The 21,945-nt window shown below is 44.4% G+C and overlaps 1 protein-coding gene across 1 annotated transcript in view; it reads right to left on the bottom strand.

Moving 5' to 3' along the window:
• ATOH8 (atonal bHLH transcription factor 8) overlaps window positions 1–19,460 on the bottom strand; it is a 102,701-nt gene extending 83,241 nt beyond the window's left edge. Inside the window, exon 1 of the mRNA XM_033951640.1 lies at window positions 18,651–19,460. Within this exon, the coding sequence (XP_033807531.1) occupies window positions 18,651–19,103 (453 nt within the window). The 5' untranslated portion in view covers window positions 19,104–19,460. The remainder of the gene's footprint in view (window positions 1–18,650) is intronic.
• Between the last annotated feature and the right edge of the window lie 2,485 nt (window positions 19,461–21,945).

The following is a 21,945-nucleotide window of genomic DNA, read 5'->3' as shown; positions in this document are numbered from 1 at the left end:
TACGGAACATTAAGAAAGGGGATAAATCCTTCTTCAGGTATATTAGTGACAGGAAAAGAAACAAAGATGGGATAGAACGCCTTAGGAAATCGGACGGAAACTATGCAGAATCGGATTCTGCCAAGGCAGAACTATTAAACGAATACTTCTGCTCAGTCTTCACCTGTGAAGCGCCGGGAGCCGGTCCGCAGTTACGGACAAGAGACAACCAGAAAGACCCGTTTCAAGATTTCGAGTTTACGCCCAGCAGCGTCTACTACGAACTTTCAAGACTCCAAGTAAACAAAGCCATGGGACCAGACAACATACACCCCAGGGTACTCAGAGAGTTGAGCCAAGTCCTGGCAGAACCGTTAGCCGTACTCTTCAATCTTTCCCTACGTACCGGAAGAGTTCCCTTGGACTGAAAAACAGCCAACGTTATTCCACTTCACAAAAAAGGCTGCAGGACAGAGACGGCAAATTACAGACCAGTGAGTCTCACATCCATAGTGAGCAAGCTTATGGAAACACTGATCAAGCAGAAACTTGACACAATCCTGGACGAAGAAAACCTACGTGATCCCCACCAACACGGATTTACCAAGGGCAGGTCCTGCCAATCTAATCTGATTGGCTTCTTTGACTGGGTAACTAGACAACTGGATGCCGGGGAGTCTCTGGATGTGATATATTTGGACTTCAGCAAAGCTTTTGATAGCGTCCCACACCGCAGGTTATTGAACAAGCTGAAATCGCTGGGATTAGGGGACACACTAACTGCATGGGTTAGGGACTGGCTACATGATAGACTTCAAAAGGTAGTGGTTAACGGTACCCCCTCCAAAACGTCAGACGTGACCAGTGGAGTACCACAGGGCTCAGTCTTGGGCCCGATTCTATTCAACTTATTCATAGGTGATATGACCCAAGGGCTTAGAGGAAAAGTATCTTTGTTTGCCGACGACGCCAAACTATGCAACATAGTAGGCAAAAGCATTTTGCCTGACAGTATGACGCAGGACCTACTACTACTGGAACAGTGGTCATCGACTTGGCAGCTATGCTTTAATGCTAAAAAGTGTAAAGTAATGCACCTGGGTAAGAGAAATCCATGCAGAACTTACACACTAAATGGTGAGACCTTGGCTAGGACCACGGCGGAACGTGATTTAGGGGTGATCATTAGTGATGACATGAAGGCTGCCAATCAAGTGGAGAAGGCTTCCTCCAAGGCAAGGCAAATGATGGGTTGTATCCGTAGGGGTTTTGTCAGCAGGAGACCTGAAGTGATAATGCCACTGTACAGATCCATGGTGAGACCTCATTTGGAGTATTGTGTTCAATTCTGGAGACCACACTACCGGAAAGATGTGCGGCGAATTGAGTCGGTTCAGCGAATGGCCACCAGGATGGTCTCGGGGCTCAGGGATCTCACGTATGAAGAAAGGCTAAATAAATTGCAGCTGTACTCACTAGAGGAACGAAGAGAGAGGGGGGACATGATTGAGACGTTCAAATATGTTACGGGCCGTATCGAGGTGGAAGATGTTATCTTCTGTCCTACAGGTCCTTCGACCACCAGAGGGCATCCGCTGAAAATCAGGGGAGGGAAATTTCGTGGTGATTCCAGGAAATACTTCTTCACAGAGAGGGTGGTCGATCATTGGAACAGTCTACCTCTGCAGGTGATTGAGGCCAGCAGTGTGTCAGATTTTAAGAGAAAATGGGACATTCACGTGAGATCTCTAAGGGAGTAAAGTCAGGGGGGTGGGTCATTGGAGTGGGCAGACTTGATGGGCTATAGCCCTTTTCTGCCATCATATTCTATGTTTCTATGTTTCTTATGTCTTAAGTTCATGCCCCATACTTCCCTTCCTCTCTTGTGTCCCAAAGTGCTCCCTTCCTCATGTTCTAATGCACTCCCTCCCTCTTTCTGTGTCCCAAGTTTGTGTCTCCCACCCATGGGTGTGTACCAGTTCTGGACGGCTGGATAGGCCTTCTCCTCCTTCCTTCCAGCCACACTTTTTCACAAAGCTGTGGTCAGCGGTTCCTACATGCTGCCCATGGCTGACTCGGAAGCCTTCCCTCTGATGTCAGAGTGAAGGCTTCCACGTCAGCCAATGGCAGCATGTAGGAGCTATTGTCCACGGTTTTGTGAATAAGTGTGGCAGGGAGGAAGGAAGATGCCCATGTGGATTCCACAGGATTCCCATTGGTCCCTCTCACATGCTAATTTGGAGGGGGGACCATGCCCCCCCATTCTAACACCTAAGGTGCCTGGGCTTTTTATGTGACACTCACTACAGAGCCCTCTAAGCTGCTCCACTGCTCTGCTGGGATATCTGTGTGGCCAGTCTAGTAAAACTGCTGGCCCCTCCAATGGTTTGTTTTGTGTGATTTTCTTATGGACATGTTTTTTATTTTAATGGTTCTAAAAGACAGATGCACTGAAGACAAGCACATCTAAGAAATGGCCATTTGAACATCATATCAAAAATGCCCCTCTAAATCATTTGTTTGCAGCTATCCGCTAATTTTAAGCAGCAGTTAGAACCTAATTGGAAACTGGCTATTTTGGGGACATTCCAGGGGTGGAATCAGCAGTTGGCTGGTTAAGCGGCAATATTTAGCACTTACCTGGCCAGGCTAACTGCATAAATGGGACCACATAAATCACAGCAGTATCTATTACTACTACTATTTATTATTTCTGTAGCACTACCAGATGCATGAAGCACTGTACATTAAACATGTAAGAGATGGTTCCTGCTTGAAAGAACTTACAATCTAACTCTGACAGACACACAGGACACAGGGTGGATTGAAATACACTTCTCCCTCAGTATTCGCTGTGATAGGGGATTAACCCTTTCAGGACCAAGGGACATATTTGTCCCATAACTTTAAAATCCTATAAATTTTGATTGGGATAGTCTACAGTTCTAAATTTGATATGTACGGATTCCATATGATACTGCCTTTATGTAAACAAACTGGTTCCGACATTCATTCATTAGCGTCGTTGCCAGATTGACGAGAAGATTCACTTGCCACACTGTCCATAAGCCAGAAGTGTGATTTTTTAAATAAAAATGATGATATTTCACAAAAAAAATCAATTTTTTGGCATCTGCAAGCCCTTTTTACCATAAAAATGTCGTCAAAACCACAAAAATTGGCCTACGATCCTTATGGTCCTGAAAGGGTTAACAGACCTGCGAATACGGAAAAACCGCAAATAACTTTTTCATATGTTATTCGCGGTTTTCTATTAAAAACCATCGTGAATATGGTGAAACAGCGAACAACATGGTGGGAGACCGGGCCTGTTCCTGAAGGAGAGGCAAGACACAGTGAAGAAATCAGCGATTTTCTCTGTAAACACTTGGAATCGGCGATTTCTCTACGCAAGTTGGCGTAATTGGGGAGGGGGGGGGGGGAACAGCAAGCTAAAAACCATGAATAATCGAAACCGCGATTGCTGAAACCGAGAATACGGAGGGAGAAGTGTAGGCTGCTCATGAAGGGAAATAGAAAGGGATGAAGAGGTAGAGAGGGTAGGGGCTACAGAGGGAATGAGATTTAACAGATAAAGAGAGAAACAAGTTGGAAGCGTTAGGACCTAAACACAGCTTTGAATAAGTGGGCTTTGAGCCTGGATTTGAATACCTCCGGAGATGGAGCCTAGCAAACTAACTCAGGCAGATTGTTCCAGGCATATGGTGCAGCAAAGCAGAAGGGGCAGAGTTGGGAGCTGGCAGTAGAGGAGAAGGGTATAGAAAAGGGAGAGGCTTACCCGAAGAACGGCGTTCCTGGGGCAGCGTGGAGGCAGGGCTAAGAGGAGCCGCAGAGTAAGTACACTTGTAGGTCAGTAAGAGGAGTTTGAACTGTATGTGGAAGCAGACAGGGAGCCAGTGAAGAGGAAAGGGGTAACATGAGCATAACGACCCTGGCAGAATACAAATACTCTATCTTTATGCAGTACCCTATAGCCACTTAAGCTCTGAATATTGACTTTACCAGCTATTCATTAGCCAGCTCCATATAACATAAGTATTTATTTATATACCGCATAATGCCTTGCGGTTCGAGGTGGTGTAAACTGGATATTCATTTTCGATGCCCAGACAGGGCCCAGTGTTACATATCTATGAGTATCGTTGGCAGTGATCAGCAAAATGCTCACCATCACTTGCTGAATATTGACCCCTCTATTGCCATTTGACCTTTTTGGCTAAGATGTAAAGTCTGAGCTATGAATGAATGATGGCCCTTCTTGGCCTATTCAAGAGAAGGGTTTAACACCCTGCTATCCAATCCCACGAGGGGTACAAGCTATACCTGCTGTACAATAGGGCCGTCCCGAGCTGGAAACAAGACCCGTCTGACCCTAGATAGGAGGACGGATTGAGACATCTGGGTTTTATTTCCATTGCTCCTATCCTGCCCACTGCATCACAATGGACCAGGACATTATTTTAGAGCCCCTGCCTCCCTTCTGCCCTGTGCGGCTGCACTGCCTAGAAATAGCTCACTATGGCCCTGCTGTACACTGCCTTGAGTGAATCTCTTCATAAACATAAGAAAATAAGAGTAGCCTTACTGGATCAGAACAATGGTCCATCTAGCCCATCTTCATGAAGGCCAATCCAGGTCACAAGTACCTGGCAAAAACCCAAATAGTAGCAGCATTCTATGCTACTAATTCAGGGCAAGCACTGGTTTTTCCCATGTCTGTCTCAACAGCCGACTATGGACTTTTCCTCCAGGAACATGTCTAAACGTTTTTTTTCAAACCAGCAACATTAACTACTCTTACGACATCCTCTGGCAATGCATTCCAGAGTGAAAAAAATATTTCCTCCTATTGGTTTTAAAAGTATTACTATGTAACTTCAGCGAGTGTCCCCCTAGTCTTTGTAAGTCTTGATGCAGTATGAAATCAATCCACTTGTACCCATTCTACGCCACATCCCAACAAATAAATACATGCATATGGACAGTGGCCAAACTGAGTATTAACCTCTTTTACATCTCACTGCCCAATAGTACCACACACCAGTAGGTTTTGCTATTCAGTACAACCAGATTGTCACTAATTTGTAGTGAATTGTTTTTTTGGTTAGCCATTCACCCTGTCACAGTATGCAAGACAATTTATGCAGAATTTTATTAGTGGCTTAAACAGGTACATTACATGTTGGTTTAGCGGGAAAATAGCTGTCTGGTTCAGTACTGCAAAAAGGGTAGGGGAGACACGGTGGGTGGCACAACTCATTCTCAGGAGCAAGGGAGGGAGAAGGAGCACCAATTAGACCATATCGAATAGAAACTGAGAGCCTGGGAAAAATGGCAATTAGAACTCAGAGACAGATGTATTTGCAGAGAAGGAGGTGAAGCTGCCAACCCCTGGCACACTCAGTCCACCCTTCAAAGGAAAGTACAACTGGAGACAACACAGTTAAATGCTGGCAAGGAAATATTTTATGATGAGTTAGAAAAAGGGACCAAAAGAAAAGGCAAGTACACTAACATGCGAGTCTACTCGTAGAAATAAGCTGCTACCACCAGAAATTTTTCTTCTGATACCAGCTCAGTTAAATATTATTCAAATGGCATTTATGATGCTCATTTGAAACTATAGAATCCTTGCAAAATTACAAACTTTACCATCAAAACATCACATCTACCTCTTTAAGGCAGAATTATGTTAGATCATCACATTCTTCCATATGAATTTGTGCTTTGTACAAATCCCTAACAAATGGATTTGTATGGTTCTCCAGCTCATTCAGCAATTCAGAAATAATTTTTACAAAAGCCTTTGCAAAGGCAAAATAAATACACACAAACCCGACAACCAGTGACTGTTCAGATTTGCAAATGCATCTACCCACATCATTTGCACAAATTATTGCATTCAGGAAGTCATCCACAATGTACACTTCTCCCTCGGTATTCGCGGGGGATAGGAGCAGAGCCCGACTGCGAATTGAGAAAAACCGCAAATATCTTCTCCTCCGGCTCTGACCCACCCCCGCCTCCCTCCCGCCTTCCCCCCGGCATCACCTGGTGGTCTAGCAGGCTTTTGGGGCAGGAGTGATCTTCCTATGCTCCTGTCCCGTGCAGATCGCCAATAGGAAATGACTGCCGTGAGTTCCTGTAGTCTCTTGTGTAAAAACTTTATACGCTCCTGATGACATCACAGGCAACCAACCACCTCCCTACTTTTATTTAATTCGCCTATTTAAATTACTTTTAACTTTTTTTTTTCCAAAATTCTTTATTCATTTTAACAACTTACACCAGAGACATTTAAACTTACAAACTTCACTTGAATTTCTATTACAATCATCTTAAATTAATGAAGTTTATCCCCATCCCATTCTTACCATATCAAATGTACTCATGTATATCATATAATATATTCTTTTCTACTAATCCAAGCAAATAATGCAAGATCAGAAACCCCCCACCTCCACCCCCACCCACTCAGTTCCAATTATGTAAATAAGGGAAATGTGTTATTTACTCATTACAATAATCTGTTAATGGTCCCCAAACATCTTTGAATTTATTAAAATGTCCTTTCTGTATGGCTAGTATTCTTTCCATCTTATATATATGGCCTAAAGAATTCCACCAGAAATTAAAGTTTAATCTACTCCAATTTTTCCAATTGAAAGTAATTTGTTGAATGGCGACTCCAGTCATAATTAACAAAAGCATATAATTTTTTGAGGATATTGGACTCTTTGCCCTCATTGACATGCCAAATAAAACAGTATCTTTTGATAGTGCCACTGGATTTTCCAATAAACTATTTATTTGGCCCCATATTGATTTCCAAAAATCCAAAATAAATGGACAATAGAATAATAGATGGTCTAAAGTCCCAGCTTCAAGATTGCAGTGCCAACATCTATCAGACTTAGACCTATCTAATTTATGTAAACGAACAGCGGTCCAAAATGCTCTATGCAACAGAAAAACCAAGTTTGTCTCATAGATGCAGACATTGCACATCTCAAACTCCAAGAACAAATTCGTGGCCATTGAGACGCCGTAATTTGATGCTTGATCTCAATGCTCCAAATGTCCCGAAGATCAGTTTTTGGTTTTTTATTTATAAATCCAGATATTAATTTGTACCACTGTGCGGCCTGGTGCTCCAGGAAGTCCACCTGAAAGCATAAGAACTCTAAATTATATTGATTAGTGAGATTTTTCCATTCAGGGAACCCCGCCTGAATGGCCTGCTTCAGTTGCAACCATCTATAACTTTGTGAATTATTAAGTCCATATTTATGTTGCAACTGTGAAAACTCAAGCAGTTTACCATTAGAAATAACATCTTCTAATACACGTATTCCTGCAATCATCCAATGCTTCCAGATGACTTTATATCCGCCAATTTGAATCTTGGAGTTCAGCCATATAGTTTGATTTGTTGATTTATTAATTGGAATAGGTGTTAAGATTGCTCACATATCTTATTGTTTTCCATGTGTCTACAAGTATTCTATTTTCTTTACATATTCTAGGCATTTTGATACTAAGTACATGGCATAATCGCAGAGGAAACATGAGGCGCCATTCCAACCAAAACCAATCTGGGATATTATGAACAGGCTCTGGGAGGATCCAATACATACCCTGGTGCATAATATAAGATTGATGATACCTAGAGAAGTTGGGAAAATTTACCCCTCCCTCTATAATCGGTTTTTGTAGAGATACTAAAGCAATTCTAGCCTTTTTACCCAGCCAAATAAATTTTGTTAGAATACAATTTAACTTTTTATAAAAGGACCCCTGAAAAAAAAACGGTAACATACACATTTGATAACAAACCACAGGCAAGATCATCATTTTAATAGTTTGGACAGATGTAAAGGATTCCATTGCTCACACATATCTGTTACCTTCTGTAATAAAATTTTTTATTCACTTTCATTGTTTCTTCCAAAGTGTTTTTTTATCCAAATGCCTAAATATTTTATTCCGTCCTCTTTCCATAGAAAGGGGAATGTTTCAAATAATCCTTTTGTACAATGGACATTAAGAGGAAGAACTTCTGATTTACTCCAATTTATCTTGTACCCTGAAAATTTTCCAAATTTCTCTATTAATTCTAATAAGCTTGGAATGGCTGTTTCCGGATTTCTCAAATGATTGGCCCAGGTGCTTAAGGCTCTTCCTGTAGGAGGTGCCTTAGGCACTGGGCCAACTAGAATCTTAGGTCCATCTCCTAGTGCTTTCTGGAATGCACTGGGAGTGGCCTAAGATTCCGATTGGCCAGATCTTCGCTGCCAAGGAAGTATTGGGGGGGGGGGGTGTTGCTTGGCAGCGGGAGAGATTGGGCATCTCTCCCACTGCCAGAGGTGGGGTGTTGCTTGGTGACAGGAGAGCGTAGGAATCTCTCCTGCTGCCGACGGGTGTTGGGGGGTGTTGTTTGGCGGGGAAAGAGTGGGCATCTCTCCCGCTGCCAAGGGGGGGTGTTATTAGTGTCGGTGACACAGCAAAAGAGAGTGGGCATCTCTCCTGCCGAACTTCAATTTGTTTTGGGGGTTTTTCAATTTGCCTGGGGAGTGGGATCTGAGCTGTTGAGCCTTACTTTCCTGTCAGTGTCAGAAAGTCGAGTCAGTGTCAGAAAGTAGAGCCAGTGTCAGAAAGTGTCGAGCCTTACTTTCCTGTCAGTGTCAGAAAGTATGAAAACAACAGCTTAGACCTGTCGGTAAATTTAGGATGCAAATGTGGCACTACGAGGTTAGAGAATCTTTCGGAGTGATCATTTTAATATTAATGACTTGGTTGTACTACATTTGCATGACAGTATCGGAGACTGCTAGAAAACTCAGAAAAGACCTCCCTAAGCCGTTTTGATAATCCACCACTACGATACGTGCACGGTAAATCAGCTGGAACCTATTTAGCGAGCAAGTTAAAGACAGATTTTTGTGTGAAAATCTGGCCCTCAGTGGCTGGTGTAAATGCTCATGACTAACTACCTTAGGACTCCTTTTACAAAGCTGCTGTGATAGAGGTTTCTATTGCAGGCCAGCAAACTAAATGCCCCAACATATTTACCTGCAAATTTAATCACTTTACTCATCATTCCAGTTTCCAGATCATTTATAAATAAATTAAATAGCACAGGTCCCAGTACAGATCCCTGTGGCACCCCACTATTTACCTTCCACCACTGAGAAAATGGCTATTTAACTCTACGCTCTGTTTTCTATCCAAAAGCCAATTCTTAATCCACAACTGAATATTGCTTCCTATCCCATGACTCTAATTTTCTCAGGTGCCTCTCTTGAAGAACTCTGTCAAAAGCTTACTGAAAATCTAGATACACTACACATCAACTGGCTCCCCTTTATCCACACCTTTAAAGAAGTCAAGCAAATTGGTGAGGCAAGATCTCCCTCGGCTGAACCCATGCTGACTCCGTCTCATTAAATCACGTTTATCTGTGTGTTGAACAATTTTATTTCTTATAATTGTTTGCATTACAGTATTTTGCCTGGCTCTGAAGTCAGGCTTACCGGCCTGCAATTTCCCAGATCTCCCCTGAAATCCTTTTTAAAAATCAGTGTAACATTGGCCACCCTCCAAACTTCAGGTACTCAGACGATTTAAGCTTTTACTTTGGAGAGTTTATTTTATATTATCAGCAAATTATACTACATCGTTCCCATCTTTTTGCTGTGGATGTTTTTTTTTGTGGTTACTTTTACCCCCTTTTGTGTTCACAAGTTTAGAAGGCCCGTGCATCAATCCAGCCCTGACAGCAGCGTCATTTTTACAATCACCCCATGATCTCTCTCCTATTGTGCATCAGTACCCTACTACCCCCCTCCCCTTGCCACTGTGGACTTCCTATCTTGCATTTCTGTGCCATAAATGCAAAACTTTGCACTTTATTACATTAAGGGGTCCTTTTACTAAGGCACGCTAGTGCATCTTAGCACACGCTAAATGCTAACGCGCCCATTATATCCTATGGACACGTTGCCACGGGTTCGCATTCAACAAGTGCCAATATTTAGCGCGCCTGAGTAAAAAAAACCCTAAATCTTTAATTGCCAAATATTTGATCATTTATCAAACTGCCACAAATCGGTCCTCACATTTGACTCCTTTTGGAGTACTCCCCTGTTACAGTTTCTGCAAGGAGACAAACCATTTTCACCAAATTGCTCTGCAATATCATTTTCCAAAATATTGAGCAGAACCAGACCTAGAACTGATCCCTGATGGGCTCCACTGGCAACATCTCTTCCCGGAGCACACTATTCAAAATTACCCTCTGTTGCCTATCAATTAGTTTCTTACCTAATTTACCACATTAGGACCTGCTCAGCTCAGCTTTATTTACCAGTCTTGAGTGGCATACTGTGATTTTTTTTTTTTTTTTAAATTAAAGCTTATATTTATCTTTATTTGACTTTTGATATACTGCCCAACTAGTAGGGTGGTATCCAAGCCTGCTCAAATATTATGATCATTTAATCAGTGAAATTGATCATATTGGTTTGGCATGATTTTCCTCTGCTAATTCCAAGATGCATCAGTATCTTTCCATTTAGCCTTGATTTTATTAAATTCATCCACCATCAGGGTCAAATAAACTGGCCAGTACGAGGGGCCGCTGAAAAGTTCTCAGCCCAGCCAAGAAGAGAATGATATGGAAGATATGAAACTCATGAGTTTGCTCCACACTTCTCTTGACACTTTTTATTTCATTTCATTGAAAAGTGTGGAATAACTCGTAAGTTTCATGGTTCCATATCATTCCCCTCGTAATTAACAGCCTTCTCCATATTTTCATTTCTCTTCTTTCCAATGCAGTGGAAAAGCCCCTGAATTCTATACAGACTTCTCACATTTGGGGATCCAAATAATTTTCTACATTTTTTCATGAATTTTCATAATGATTTACTGTACTAATTTTATAGTTATATATGTCTACAAAAAAATGTAACCATGGAACACTGCAGTTAGGTACCTTTTAGGTCTGAGAGAGAGCAGAAACAACATGATGAAATTGGAGGATTTATGGATGCTGGAATTTAAACTGAAATTGAATCACAATAAGACTAAGGGCTCCTTTTTCTAAGGTGCGCTAGGGCTTTAACGTGTGGAATAGCACGCGCTACATTGCTGTGCACGCTAGACCTTAACGCCAGCATTGAGCTGGCGTTATTTCTAGCCGCATAGCGTGTGGTGTATATCCTACGTGTGCTAAAAACACATAGTAAAAGGATCCCACTTTACTAAAAGGAGCCCTAAATATTTTTTTGCTTCATCTCAAAAGATCTCCCACGAACCATCAATCAGGATAAATTCTATATACGATATGCCCGACGATCAAAATACCGGGAGTTATCTTTGATCAGTATTTAACTATGAAAAATCAGATTGACGCCGTGATCCAAAAGGGATATTATACTCTATGGAAGTTGTGTACTATTATATCGTATTTTGAAGTTTCTGCATTCAAACTTTTGGTTCAGTCACTATTGCTGAGTCTTCTTGATTATTGTAATATCATTTATTTAACAAGCACTAAGAAAAATATGGCCAGACTGAAATTGATTCAGAATACTACGGTTAGATTGATATACGGCTTGAAGAAATATGATCATGTGACCCCCGTTTTTAACGTGAGCTGCAATGGCTTCCTGTGGAGACTTGTGTTATCTTTAAACTGGGTTGTCTCTGCTATAAAATTGCCTTCGGTTCAGCCCCGCTTTATCTAGCTGATAGATTTCTTGTAGCATCCAATAAGAACAGTAGAAGATAACATGCCCTTTTCATTTTTCCATCTGTTAAGGGATGTAAAAGCAAGAAATATCTTGACCAAGCAGCCTCCTATGACAAAGAATTTCGATCGTTGTTGATTCCATCTTGTTCGTACGAACATTTCAGAAACCAGCTGAAAACCTTCCTCTTTTTAAAATGTCTGACTGATTTAAATTCCATTGCATATTTTCATTTTATAACCTTTTGTAATCCGAATCGAACTTACGGTTACATGGTCTAGTAATCCGATGTTATGTTATGTAATATAAACCAGAAGTTTTAGACTGACTGAAATTTCAACTCATAATTTTGATTACCGGCGCATAAGATGCACCTCATATTTTAAGCATATTTTGAGGGGAAAAAAGTACGTCCTATATGCCAGCAAAACGGTAATTAGCTAATGAGCCATTAATGAACATTGATTTTGCATGTGAATTTGCTTGCACACTATTCCACAGTACAACATTGTGCACCTAAATTGTCTCATGAGGGGCATGGCCACAGGAGGGGTGGGTCAGAGGCATTCCAAAAATTTTGGCGCAGTGCTATAGGGGCTATTTATGTGCCCAACTGCCGTCAGCTAGATACCAGGATTTTTGACATCAAGGACTCCTTTTACTAAGCCATGTTAGGGCAGAAAGGACTACAGGGTGAAACTGAAAGAAGCCAAGAGAGAGATACGTTTGGAGAAGGCACAGGCGGAAGAACAAATGGCTAAAAATGTAAAAAAGGGAGATAAAATTTTTTTCAGATATATTAGTGAAAGGAGGAAGATAAAAAATGGAATTGCTAGGCTAAAAGATGCTGGGAACAAATATGTGGAGAGTGATGAGGAGAAAGCAAATGTGCTAAACAAATACTTCTGTTCTGTGTTCACAGAAGAAAATCCTGGAGAAGGACCGAGATTGTCTGGCAAAGTTACACGAGAAAATGGAGTAGATTCTGCGCCGTTCACGGAGGAGGGTGTTTATGAGCAACTTGAAAAACTGAAGGTGGACAAAGCGATGGGACCAGACGGGATCCATCCCAGAATACTAAGGGAGCTCAGAGAGGTTCTGGCGAGTCCTATTAAAGACTTGTTCAACAAATCTCTGGAGACGGGAGTGATTCCTGGGGATTGGAGGAGAGCAGATGTGGTCCCTATTCATAAAAGTGGTCACAGGGATGAAGCAGGAAACTACAGGCCGGTGAGCCTCACTTCAGTTGTTGGAAAAATAATGGAAGTGTTGCTGAAAGAAAGGATAGTGTATTTCCTTGAATCTAATGGGTTACAGGATCCGAGGCAACATGGCTTTACAAAAGGTAAATCGTGCCAAACGAACCTGATTGAATTTTTTGATTGGGTAACCAGAGAGCTGGATCGAGGACATATGCTAGATGTAATTTACTTGGATTTCAGCAAAGCCTTTGATACAGTTCCTCATAGGAGGCTGTTGAACAAACTTGAAGGGCTGAAGTTAGGACCCAAAGTGGTGAACTGGGTCAGAAACTGGCTGTCGGACAGACGCCAGAGGGTGGTGATTAATGGGAGTCGCTCGAAGGAAGGAAAGGTGACTAGTGGAGTCCCTCAGGGTTCGGTGCTGGGGCCAATCCTGTTCAATATGTATGTAAGTGACATTGCTGAAGGGTTAGAAGGAAAAGTGTGCCTTTTTGCAGATGATACCAAGATTTGTAACAGAGTAGACACCGAAGAGGGAGTGGAGAATATGAAAAAGGATCTGCAAAAGTTAGAGGAATGGTCTAATGCCTGGCAACTAAAATTCAATGCAAAGAAATGCAGAGTAATTCATTTGGGGATTAATAATAGGAAGGAACATTATATGCTGGGAGGAGAGAAGCTGATATGCACGGATGGGGAGAGGGACCTTGGGGTGATAGTGTCCGAAGATCTAAAGGCGAAAAAACAGTGTGACAAGGCAGTGGCTGCTGCCAGAAGGATTCTGGGCTGTATAAAGAGAGGCGTAGTCAGTAGAAGGAAGAAGGTGTTGATGCCCCTGTACAGGTCATTGGTGAGGCCCCACTTGGAGTATTGTGTTCAGTTTTGGAGACCGTATCTGGCGAAAGACGTAAGAAGACTTGAGGCGGTCCAGAGGAGGGCGACGAAAATGATAGGAGGCTTGCGCCAGAAGACGTATGAGGAGACTGGAAGCCCTGAATATGTATACCCTAGAGGAAAGGAGAGACAGGGGAGATATGATTCAGACGTTCAAATACTTAAAGGGTATTAACGTAGAACAAAATCTTTTCCAGAGAAAGGAAAATGGTAAAACCAGAGGACATAATTTGAGGTTGAGGGGTGGTAGATTCAGGGGCAATGTTAGGAAATTCTATTTTACGGAGAGGGTGGTGGATGCCTGGAATGCGCTCCCGAGAAAGATGGTGGAGAGTAAAACTGTGACTGAGTTCAAAGAAGCGTGGGATGAACACAGAAGATTTAGAATCAGAAAATAATATTAAATATTGAACTAAGGCCAGTTACTGGGCAGACTTGCACGGTCTGTGTCTGTGTATGGCCGTTTGGTGGAGGATGGGCAGGGGAGGGCTTCAATGGCTGGGAGGGTGTAGATGGACTGGAGTAAGTCTTAACAGAGATTTCGGCAGTTGGAACCCAAGCATAGTACCGGGTAAAGCTTTGGATTCTTGCCCAGAAATAGCTAAGAAGAAAAAAAAAAAAAAAATTTTAAATTGAATCAGGTTGGGCAGACTGTTTGGACCATTCGGGTCTTTATCTGCCGTCATCTACTATGTTACTATGTTATTAATGTGCGGAATAGCTTGCGCTAAATTGCCGCACACGCTAGACGCTAACGCTAGCATTGAGCTGGTGTTAGTTCTAGCCATGTTGTGCGGGTCTAGCGCCCGATAAAATGCTGTGTGCACTAAAAACGCTAACGCAGCTTAGTAAAAGGAGCCCCACATTTCAGCACGTGTTAATTCCTTGTATTATTCTATAGCGGGCACTCAGCCTGGCGAGCCCTTTGAAGTGCTCTTAGGGGCTGATTCTATAAAGAGCAACTAACTTAATTGACAAAATACCCTTAATAGCTTCAAAAATTGGTTAAAAAATTGGGTGATAGGCACCTATCCAATTCTACTAAAGACAGGCGCCTATCGTACAGGTTCATGGTGAGACCTCATCTGGAGTACTGCGTTCAGTATTGGAGGCCTCATTATCAAAAGGATGTGAAGAGAATGGAATTAGTTCAGCGAATGGCCACTAAGATGGTCTCAGGACTCAAGGATCTCCCATATGAAGAACGTCTAAGCAGGCTGCAGTTATATTCTCTCGAGGAACCAGAGAGAGGGGAGACATCTTACAGGCCGTGCTGAGGTGGAGGAAGATATCTTTTTCCTTATAGGTCCCACGGCAACAAGAGGACATCCGATCAAACTCAAGGGTGGGAGACTTCATGGCGACATCAGGAAGTACTTCTTTACCGAAAGGGTGGTTGATTGATGGAATGGTCTTCCACGTCAGGTAGTTGAAGCCAGCAAAGTGCTCGACTTCAAGAAACGATGGGATAAACATGTGGGTTCACTCCGGGGAAATGCTTAGGGGAAGGTTCTTTGAGTGGGCAGACTTGGGCCGTCGGCCCTTTTCTGCCGTCATACTCTATGTATTCTATGTATCACATGGCACTTACCCCCTCTTTTACAAAGGTGCGCTAAGCTTTTTAGCAGGCACTAAATATTAGCGCACACTAAACACACGCTAAACGCTAACGCATGCATGTTATCCTATGGACGCATTAGCGGTTAGCACACGCCTTGATTTAGTGTGCGCTAAATCCACGCCAAAACGCTTAGCGCACCTTTGTAAAAGAGGGCCTTAGTGGTGGCCTAAGACCTAAGTGGGCGTTTCTATGGGTGGAGCATAACTTAAGTGCCGCTAAACGCGATTCTCCAAAAACTTAGATGCCTGAAATGTAGGCCTTTAAAACCCTGGCCTACCTTTCAGGCGCCTAAGTTTTTACATAGGCGCCGCTAAACGGCCCCTAAGTGTGCTTGATATGCATCAGGCGCCATTTTTCTCGGCGTTGACCAATTTAGGTGCTGTTTATAGAATCAGCCTCTTAGTGTGGATTGAAGAGCCCAAGAGCTTGTCTCTACAGGCTATAGTAACCGGGAGTTGAATGGCGGGCTTGACACAGTTGAGGGGTGATGGGTGGCCGAAGGTCCTAGAATCGAGGGGGGGGAGGGAGTTAGAAGGGGAGGGATAGTGACGAGTGGGCCATCTCGATGGGAAGCATTGTTTGAATCAGCCCGCCTCGCCATAAGCTGTGATTGGAGCAGGCAGGAGAGAAAGCGGGTTCCAGGGGAGGTTATTTAAGGAATCCACCTCCACATCGCAGGTCTTACTGCTCCTCGGAGGTGGCTTTTTCCCTCCCTCCCACCCATATCTTAGATAAGAGAACAGGACTGCTGCTTATTCGTCTTTTTTCAAGTCACTTGTTGCAGCGGTGGGAATCAAGCTACGGAGTCTGCTTGCTCATCAGATGATGAGGGGGGTCTACGTCACAAGCTCAATGAACAGTTGGCTAACGGGTCAGGCGACCCACTGAGGGCATGGAGGTCTGTGTCAATATCAAGCCCTAGCTGACAGGGTGGGGAAAGAGTAATGAAAACATATTGGTTATTAATATTGTTATTTCATGTAGTTCGTTTAAAAAAACGGTTTAAAATGTTAACAATTTCCTGGTTTGCAATAAACAAAGCTGTGGCCTGGCTTTTCCTTCCAATTCTGTGTCCACTGTTATATTTTTATATTGCACCTTAATTGCTGTTGTTATGTTTGTTTTGAGTGGGGTAGTAGCAGTATGTGGGGAGGTTGGTATGGCTGGGAGAAAGGAAAAGTGTAGTTGGGGGCTCCCAGCCCAGACTGTTCCAGTCCAAAGCGTCTTTTCCTCTGGAGAAAATTTAACTATCTGAAAATATAGCAGAATGATAGATAGTTTGGCATGAAAGAAGAAATAAATTATGTGACCTGGATTGGCCCCCGTTGGAAACAGGATACCGGACTAGATGGACCATTGGTCTAATCCAGCATGACTATTCTTATGGCAAAAAGTCACATTGAGTCAAAAAGGAGCCAGGTTGGGCTGGGGATTCCATGGAAATACCTTTTCATGGGAAAAGCAGTACCAGCATCTGCAACATTGCCAGAGGTTGTGATAAGAGCAGATAGCCTAGCTCAGGAGTAGGCAATTCCGGTCCTCGAGAGCCGGAGCCAGATCAGGTTTTCAGGATATCCACAATGAATATGTACGAGATGGATTTGCATGCACTGCCTCCTTGAGATGCAAATCTATCTCATGCATATTTATTGTGGATGTCCTGAAAACCTGACCTGGCTCCGGCTCTCGAGGACCGGAATTGCCTACTCCTGAGCTAGGCTATCTGCTCTTATCACAACCTCTTTTTAAAAAGGGTTTGGACAATTTCCTGAAGGAAAAGTCCATAGTCTGTTATTAAGAAAGACATGGGGAAAGCTGCTGCCTGCCCTGGATCGGTAGCATAGACCAGTGGTTCCCAACCCTGTCCTGGAGGAACACCAGGCCAATTGGGTTTTCAGGCTAGCCCTAATGAATATGCATGAAGCAAATTTGCATGCCTATCACTTCCATCATATGCAAATCTCTCTCATGCATATTCATTAGGGCTAGCCTGAAAACCCGATTGGCCTGGTGTTCCTCCAAGACAGGGTTGGGAATCACTGGCATAGACTATTGCTACTCCTTGGGTTTTAGCCAGGTACTAGGGACCTGGATTGGCCACCGTGAGAACGGGCTACTGGGCTTGATGGATTGATCTGACCCACTAAGGCTCTTCTTATGTTAACGCACAGAAACACAGCAATTGGCAAGCTCCTTTTTTCCCCCAAAATTGTTACTCTCCTCTCTCTATTCTCCTCGGTCTTTTAGTTAAGAGGGATGAAAAACAATTACTTTATGCAAAAACTATTCAGTGATCTTTCCTAGGGTTAAGCTTCCTGGCTCCCTTTGCACCCCTGTCCCCAGCCCAGACAATGGCATCTATCTACTGTACAAACCTTTCCGCCTATTGATATGCAAAGTCCCCAAGCAAACTACTTAAGCCTTGCATCTTAATACCTCTCAGCCATCTCCGATGAAAGCATAAGGTACAGAAATCTCAGGTATGCTGCCCACTTTAAACAAAATCTAATAGAACTTTAAGATGCCTGAATTTTTATTTTTTAATAAATCTTTATTGATTTTTAAACTTTGATAGTGCGATACAAATGATAAATCATACAAACTACATGGAAACACACTATTAACTATACAATTGCTACATTAAACAATCATTTTCTCCCCTTATCTCAATTATTAAATCAATAATACCTATGATACGATTTTACTATAATAATGAAATAATTTAATTCCTTAAAATACGTTTCCCCCACCCTCCCTGGATGTGCAAAGACTCTAATGAAAAGAAAGAAAGAAAGAAACATAACCCTAATTATAATGCAATAAAATTAGTCAATGGACAGATGCTTGAATTAAAAAAAAAGAAGGAAGGAAGGGAATGGACTCGCATCTACAGGTACTTATTTCGTACCCATAAATGATAATCCAAGTCTTTATTGAGCTTATTGCTGAGAAGTTTCAAAGTTGCACTAGTTCAACACTATATGCGCCTGTTAACAGACTGACAACACTCCAACAAGCAGCTCGTCCATGCAGCAGAAATGCTAACGCTATACCAGCTCTCAGAAAAAGTGAGAACCCAGGGAAGTTCTCGGCGTCAACGAGCGCAAAACGCGGAACCATTGAGCGAAGACCTCCAAAGTCCCAGCACGCATGCGACCAATGTTCCGGGCTGGAGCCTACCTGTTTCCGGAGCGCTTCAAAGGCGGCGCTGATGGTGTGCACGCGGGTGCGCTCGCGGGCATTGGCCAGCAGCCTCCGGGTCTGCTGGATGGCTTTGATCTCCGCCGCGGCGCCGCCGCCGCCGTCCCCCGGCCGCTTCCTGGGCGACGTCGAGGGCTCGGGGCTGTCCCGGTAACTCGGCCGCCGCGGCTGCGGCTGCGCACACAGGACGAGCCGGGAGGGCAGGCTGTGCTCGGGGAAGTGGCCCCGGGCGCCGGGCGGCAGGGCGGGCAGCCCGGGCGCCCGGCCGGGCCCCGTCTCGCCCTCCGCCTCCAGCTCGACCCGGCAACTTTGCGGAGCGCTCGCGGGCTTCGTCGCCTCTTTGGGTTTCCTTTTCAGCTTCTTCAGCCCGTTGATCTCTTTCACGCACAGCGGCTCCCAGCGCCTCTCCTCCAGCATTTGCAGGTTTCTCATTGCTCGCTCAGTGTCAGCCGGTTTCGCTTTGGTCAGTCAAGCCGCCTTATGGGAGTCCCCTCCTTCGGCCCCCCCACCGTGCCCACCTCCCCCCCCCCCAGCCCCATGCAACTGCAAAGGCCAAGCAAAGGGCTCTCCGGGTGGGGGCGGCTGAGGCGCTCAGAATGTCATCCGAAGTCCCCGCCGCGTCGCCAGCATTTTTGGGGACTGCACGCGGAGATCCATCTGTGTTTGTTTAGCCTCGGCTTACACAGAAGCCCCTGTTAGCGAGATCAGTCAGCACGCCGCCTGTTACAGGGAGACTGCCTCACACGGCCCAAAAGACCTTCCAGCCTCCCTCAACCGCACAGATGAGCTGGGTTGTTGGTTGTTGTTTTTTTTCTTTTTAAAGAAACAGGACGCAGATTTCAAAGCAGCTGAGCTGCCAATCTGTTTTGTTTATCTGGCTACTCGGTATATAGATATTTAAAGGAAGAGATCGATAGGGGTAGATAGAAAACCAGATAGAAATATGCTGCAGATGATCTTAGAAAGATATTGGTGTGTTTGCACACATTGTCCAAAAAATAAAAAATAACCCCACACACTTACAAGACGCTGCAGGGCTCACTCTGTGCCAGATTTAGCAGATCTGAAATACCACATAATTCAATTAAAAAAATACTAACATGTAATGTGAACATGTACAACACGTTTAGGAATGGAATGAGGTGCTGCTGTAGAAAACAATTCTTAAAAAAAAAAAAACAACAACCCCCAAAACAGATGAAATTTCTATATGAGAGGGTGAAATGAGTATGAAGATTTGTTTGTTTTACCAGACAAACTGCACGGATGGCAGGGAGGACAGTGGCCAAGGGTTCATTTTATTTTAGCTAGGGCTTTCCCCCTGGGGCTGTGCATGCCGCCTCACTGGCTCTCGCTCACTGACAAGCGGAACTGGTTAGTGCACTGATTTTGTTTAGAAGCGCCTGACAGGCTCAGTTCTGCCTAACTTTTCCAAAGCAGCTGACTAAAATCATTTCTCAACCAGCCCTTCCACAATACCCACAGAACATTGGTGAAAGGCCAGCACACAAGGCAAGGAGGGCATGCTGCCTGGTTCTTATGGATTGCTTGAGGTTTCCTTTCATCTCTGCACACCTTGAAGAAGGCAAATCTGACTGCCAACATTCTGCCTATTTTAATGTTGTTAGGTGCCATCGACTCACGTTCGAGTCTTAGCAATTTGATGAATTACGGATCTAAAAAGAAATTGGTTTTGTGTTAGTCCGGAAAGGTCCTCAGTCTAGCGCAGTGTTTCTTAACATGCAGTACACATAACCTTGGGGGTATGCGGCCTGGCCGCCGCTACCAGGGATCCCTCCCTGCCCGCCCATGCTGCTGAAGCCACTGCTGGGTATCCTTCTCTCCCTGCCTGCCTTCCTGTCTGCCCGCCCAGCCGCCGCATCCCCCACCCTCAAAGCTGACCTTGTTACTTTGTTGGAGCTGGTCTGGCTCAATCCTCCCTCTGCAGCACTCCATAAAGGGACGCAAGAAGTGACTCACATGCTGCGTAACTGTAACCTTCTCTCTGACATCAAAATTGACGTCAGAGGGAAGGCTTGTGGGCCAAAGCCACGTGCATTGTGTGAATCGCTGCATGCCAGTGGCGTACCAAGGGGGGAGGGGGAGGTCCGCCCCTGGTGCACGCTCCAAGGGGGTGCACAGCTAGCCAGATCCGGAACCTCCCACGCTGCTCCAAACAGCATCTCAGCGCGGCTGCCGTACTTATAACAGAGCAGATTCGGTAGCCGCGCTGAAGTGAACGAAGGTCCTGCGATGACTGCGCCGTCTACTGCCTTTGTTCCGGAAGAGGTAAATGACATCTGGGGTGGGGGTGGACCGGCAGCCGCAGTCAATGTGGAATCTTGCCGCAACTCCCTGCATCTGCCGACCCAGCCCCCTCCGACGTCACTTACATCTTCCATCCGGAGCAGAAGCAGTCATCGTGAGACCTTGCTGATTTGGGAAGGAGAAAGAAAGGAGCATAGTAGGGTGGTGAAGGGAGAAAAAGGAGGTCAGGGTGTTATGGAAGGGTGTGGAGGGTGAGAAGGGGGTTCAGGGTGGTATGAAATTATGGTGAAGGGTGAGAAAGGGGGTCAGGGTGTTATGGAAGGGTTTGGAGGGTGAGAAAGGGGGGTTAGGGTGGTATGGAATCATGGTGAAGGGTGAGAAAGGGGGTCAGGGTGGTATGGAATCATGGTGAAGGGTGAGATAGGGGGGTCGGGTAGTATGGAAGGATGTGGAGGGTGAGAAGGGGGGTCAGGGTGGTATGGAATTATGGTAAAGGGTGAGAAAGGGGGTCAGGGTGGTATGGAAGGGTGTGGAAGGTGAGAAAGGGGGGTCAGGGTGGTATGGAATCATGGTGAAGGGTGAGAAAGGGGGTCAGGGTGGTATGGAAACATGGTGAAGGGTGAGAAAGGGGGTCAGGGTGGTATGGAAGGGTGTGGAGGGTGAGAAAGAGGGTCAGGGTGATATTGAATCATGGTGAAGGGTGAGAAAGGGGGTCAGGGTAGTATGGAAGGGTGTGAAGGGTGAGAAAGGGAGTCAGGGTGGTATGGAATCATGGTGAAGAGTGAGAAAGGGGGCCCGGGTGGTATGGAAGCGTGGTGGAGGGAGAGAAAGGGGCAGATGCTGATGGATTTGTGGGGAAAGAGACATAAGGAGAGAAGGATACTGCATGGAATTGGGTTGGAGGGAGGAAGTGTGCAGAAGGCAGAAAGAAAGAAATATTGGATGTGCCGTCAGAAGAAAATGCAACCAGAGTGATCAAAATGTGTCAGTTTTGTGGATTTATTTC

The sequence above is a fragment of the Geotrypetes seraphini genome, chromosome 1 (genome assembly GCF_902459505.1).
Source record: "Geotrypetes seraphini chromosome 1, aGeoSer1.1, whole genome shotgun sequence".
NCBI classification, from domain to species: domain Eukaryota; kingdom Metazoa; phylum Chordata; class Amphibia; order Gymnophiona; family Dermophiidae; genus Geotrypetes; species Geotrypetes seraphini.
Note: the sequence above shows the minus strand (reverse complement) of the source record. Positions and strands in the feature narration are given on the sequence as shown.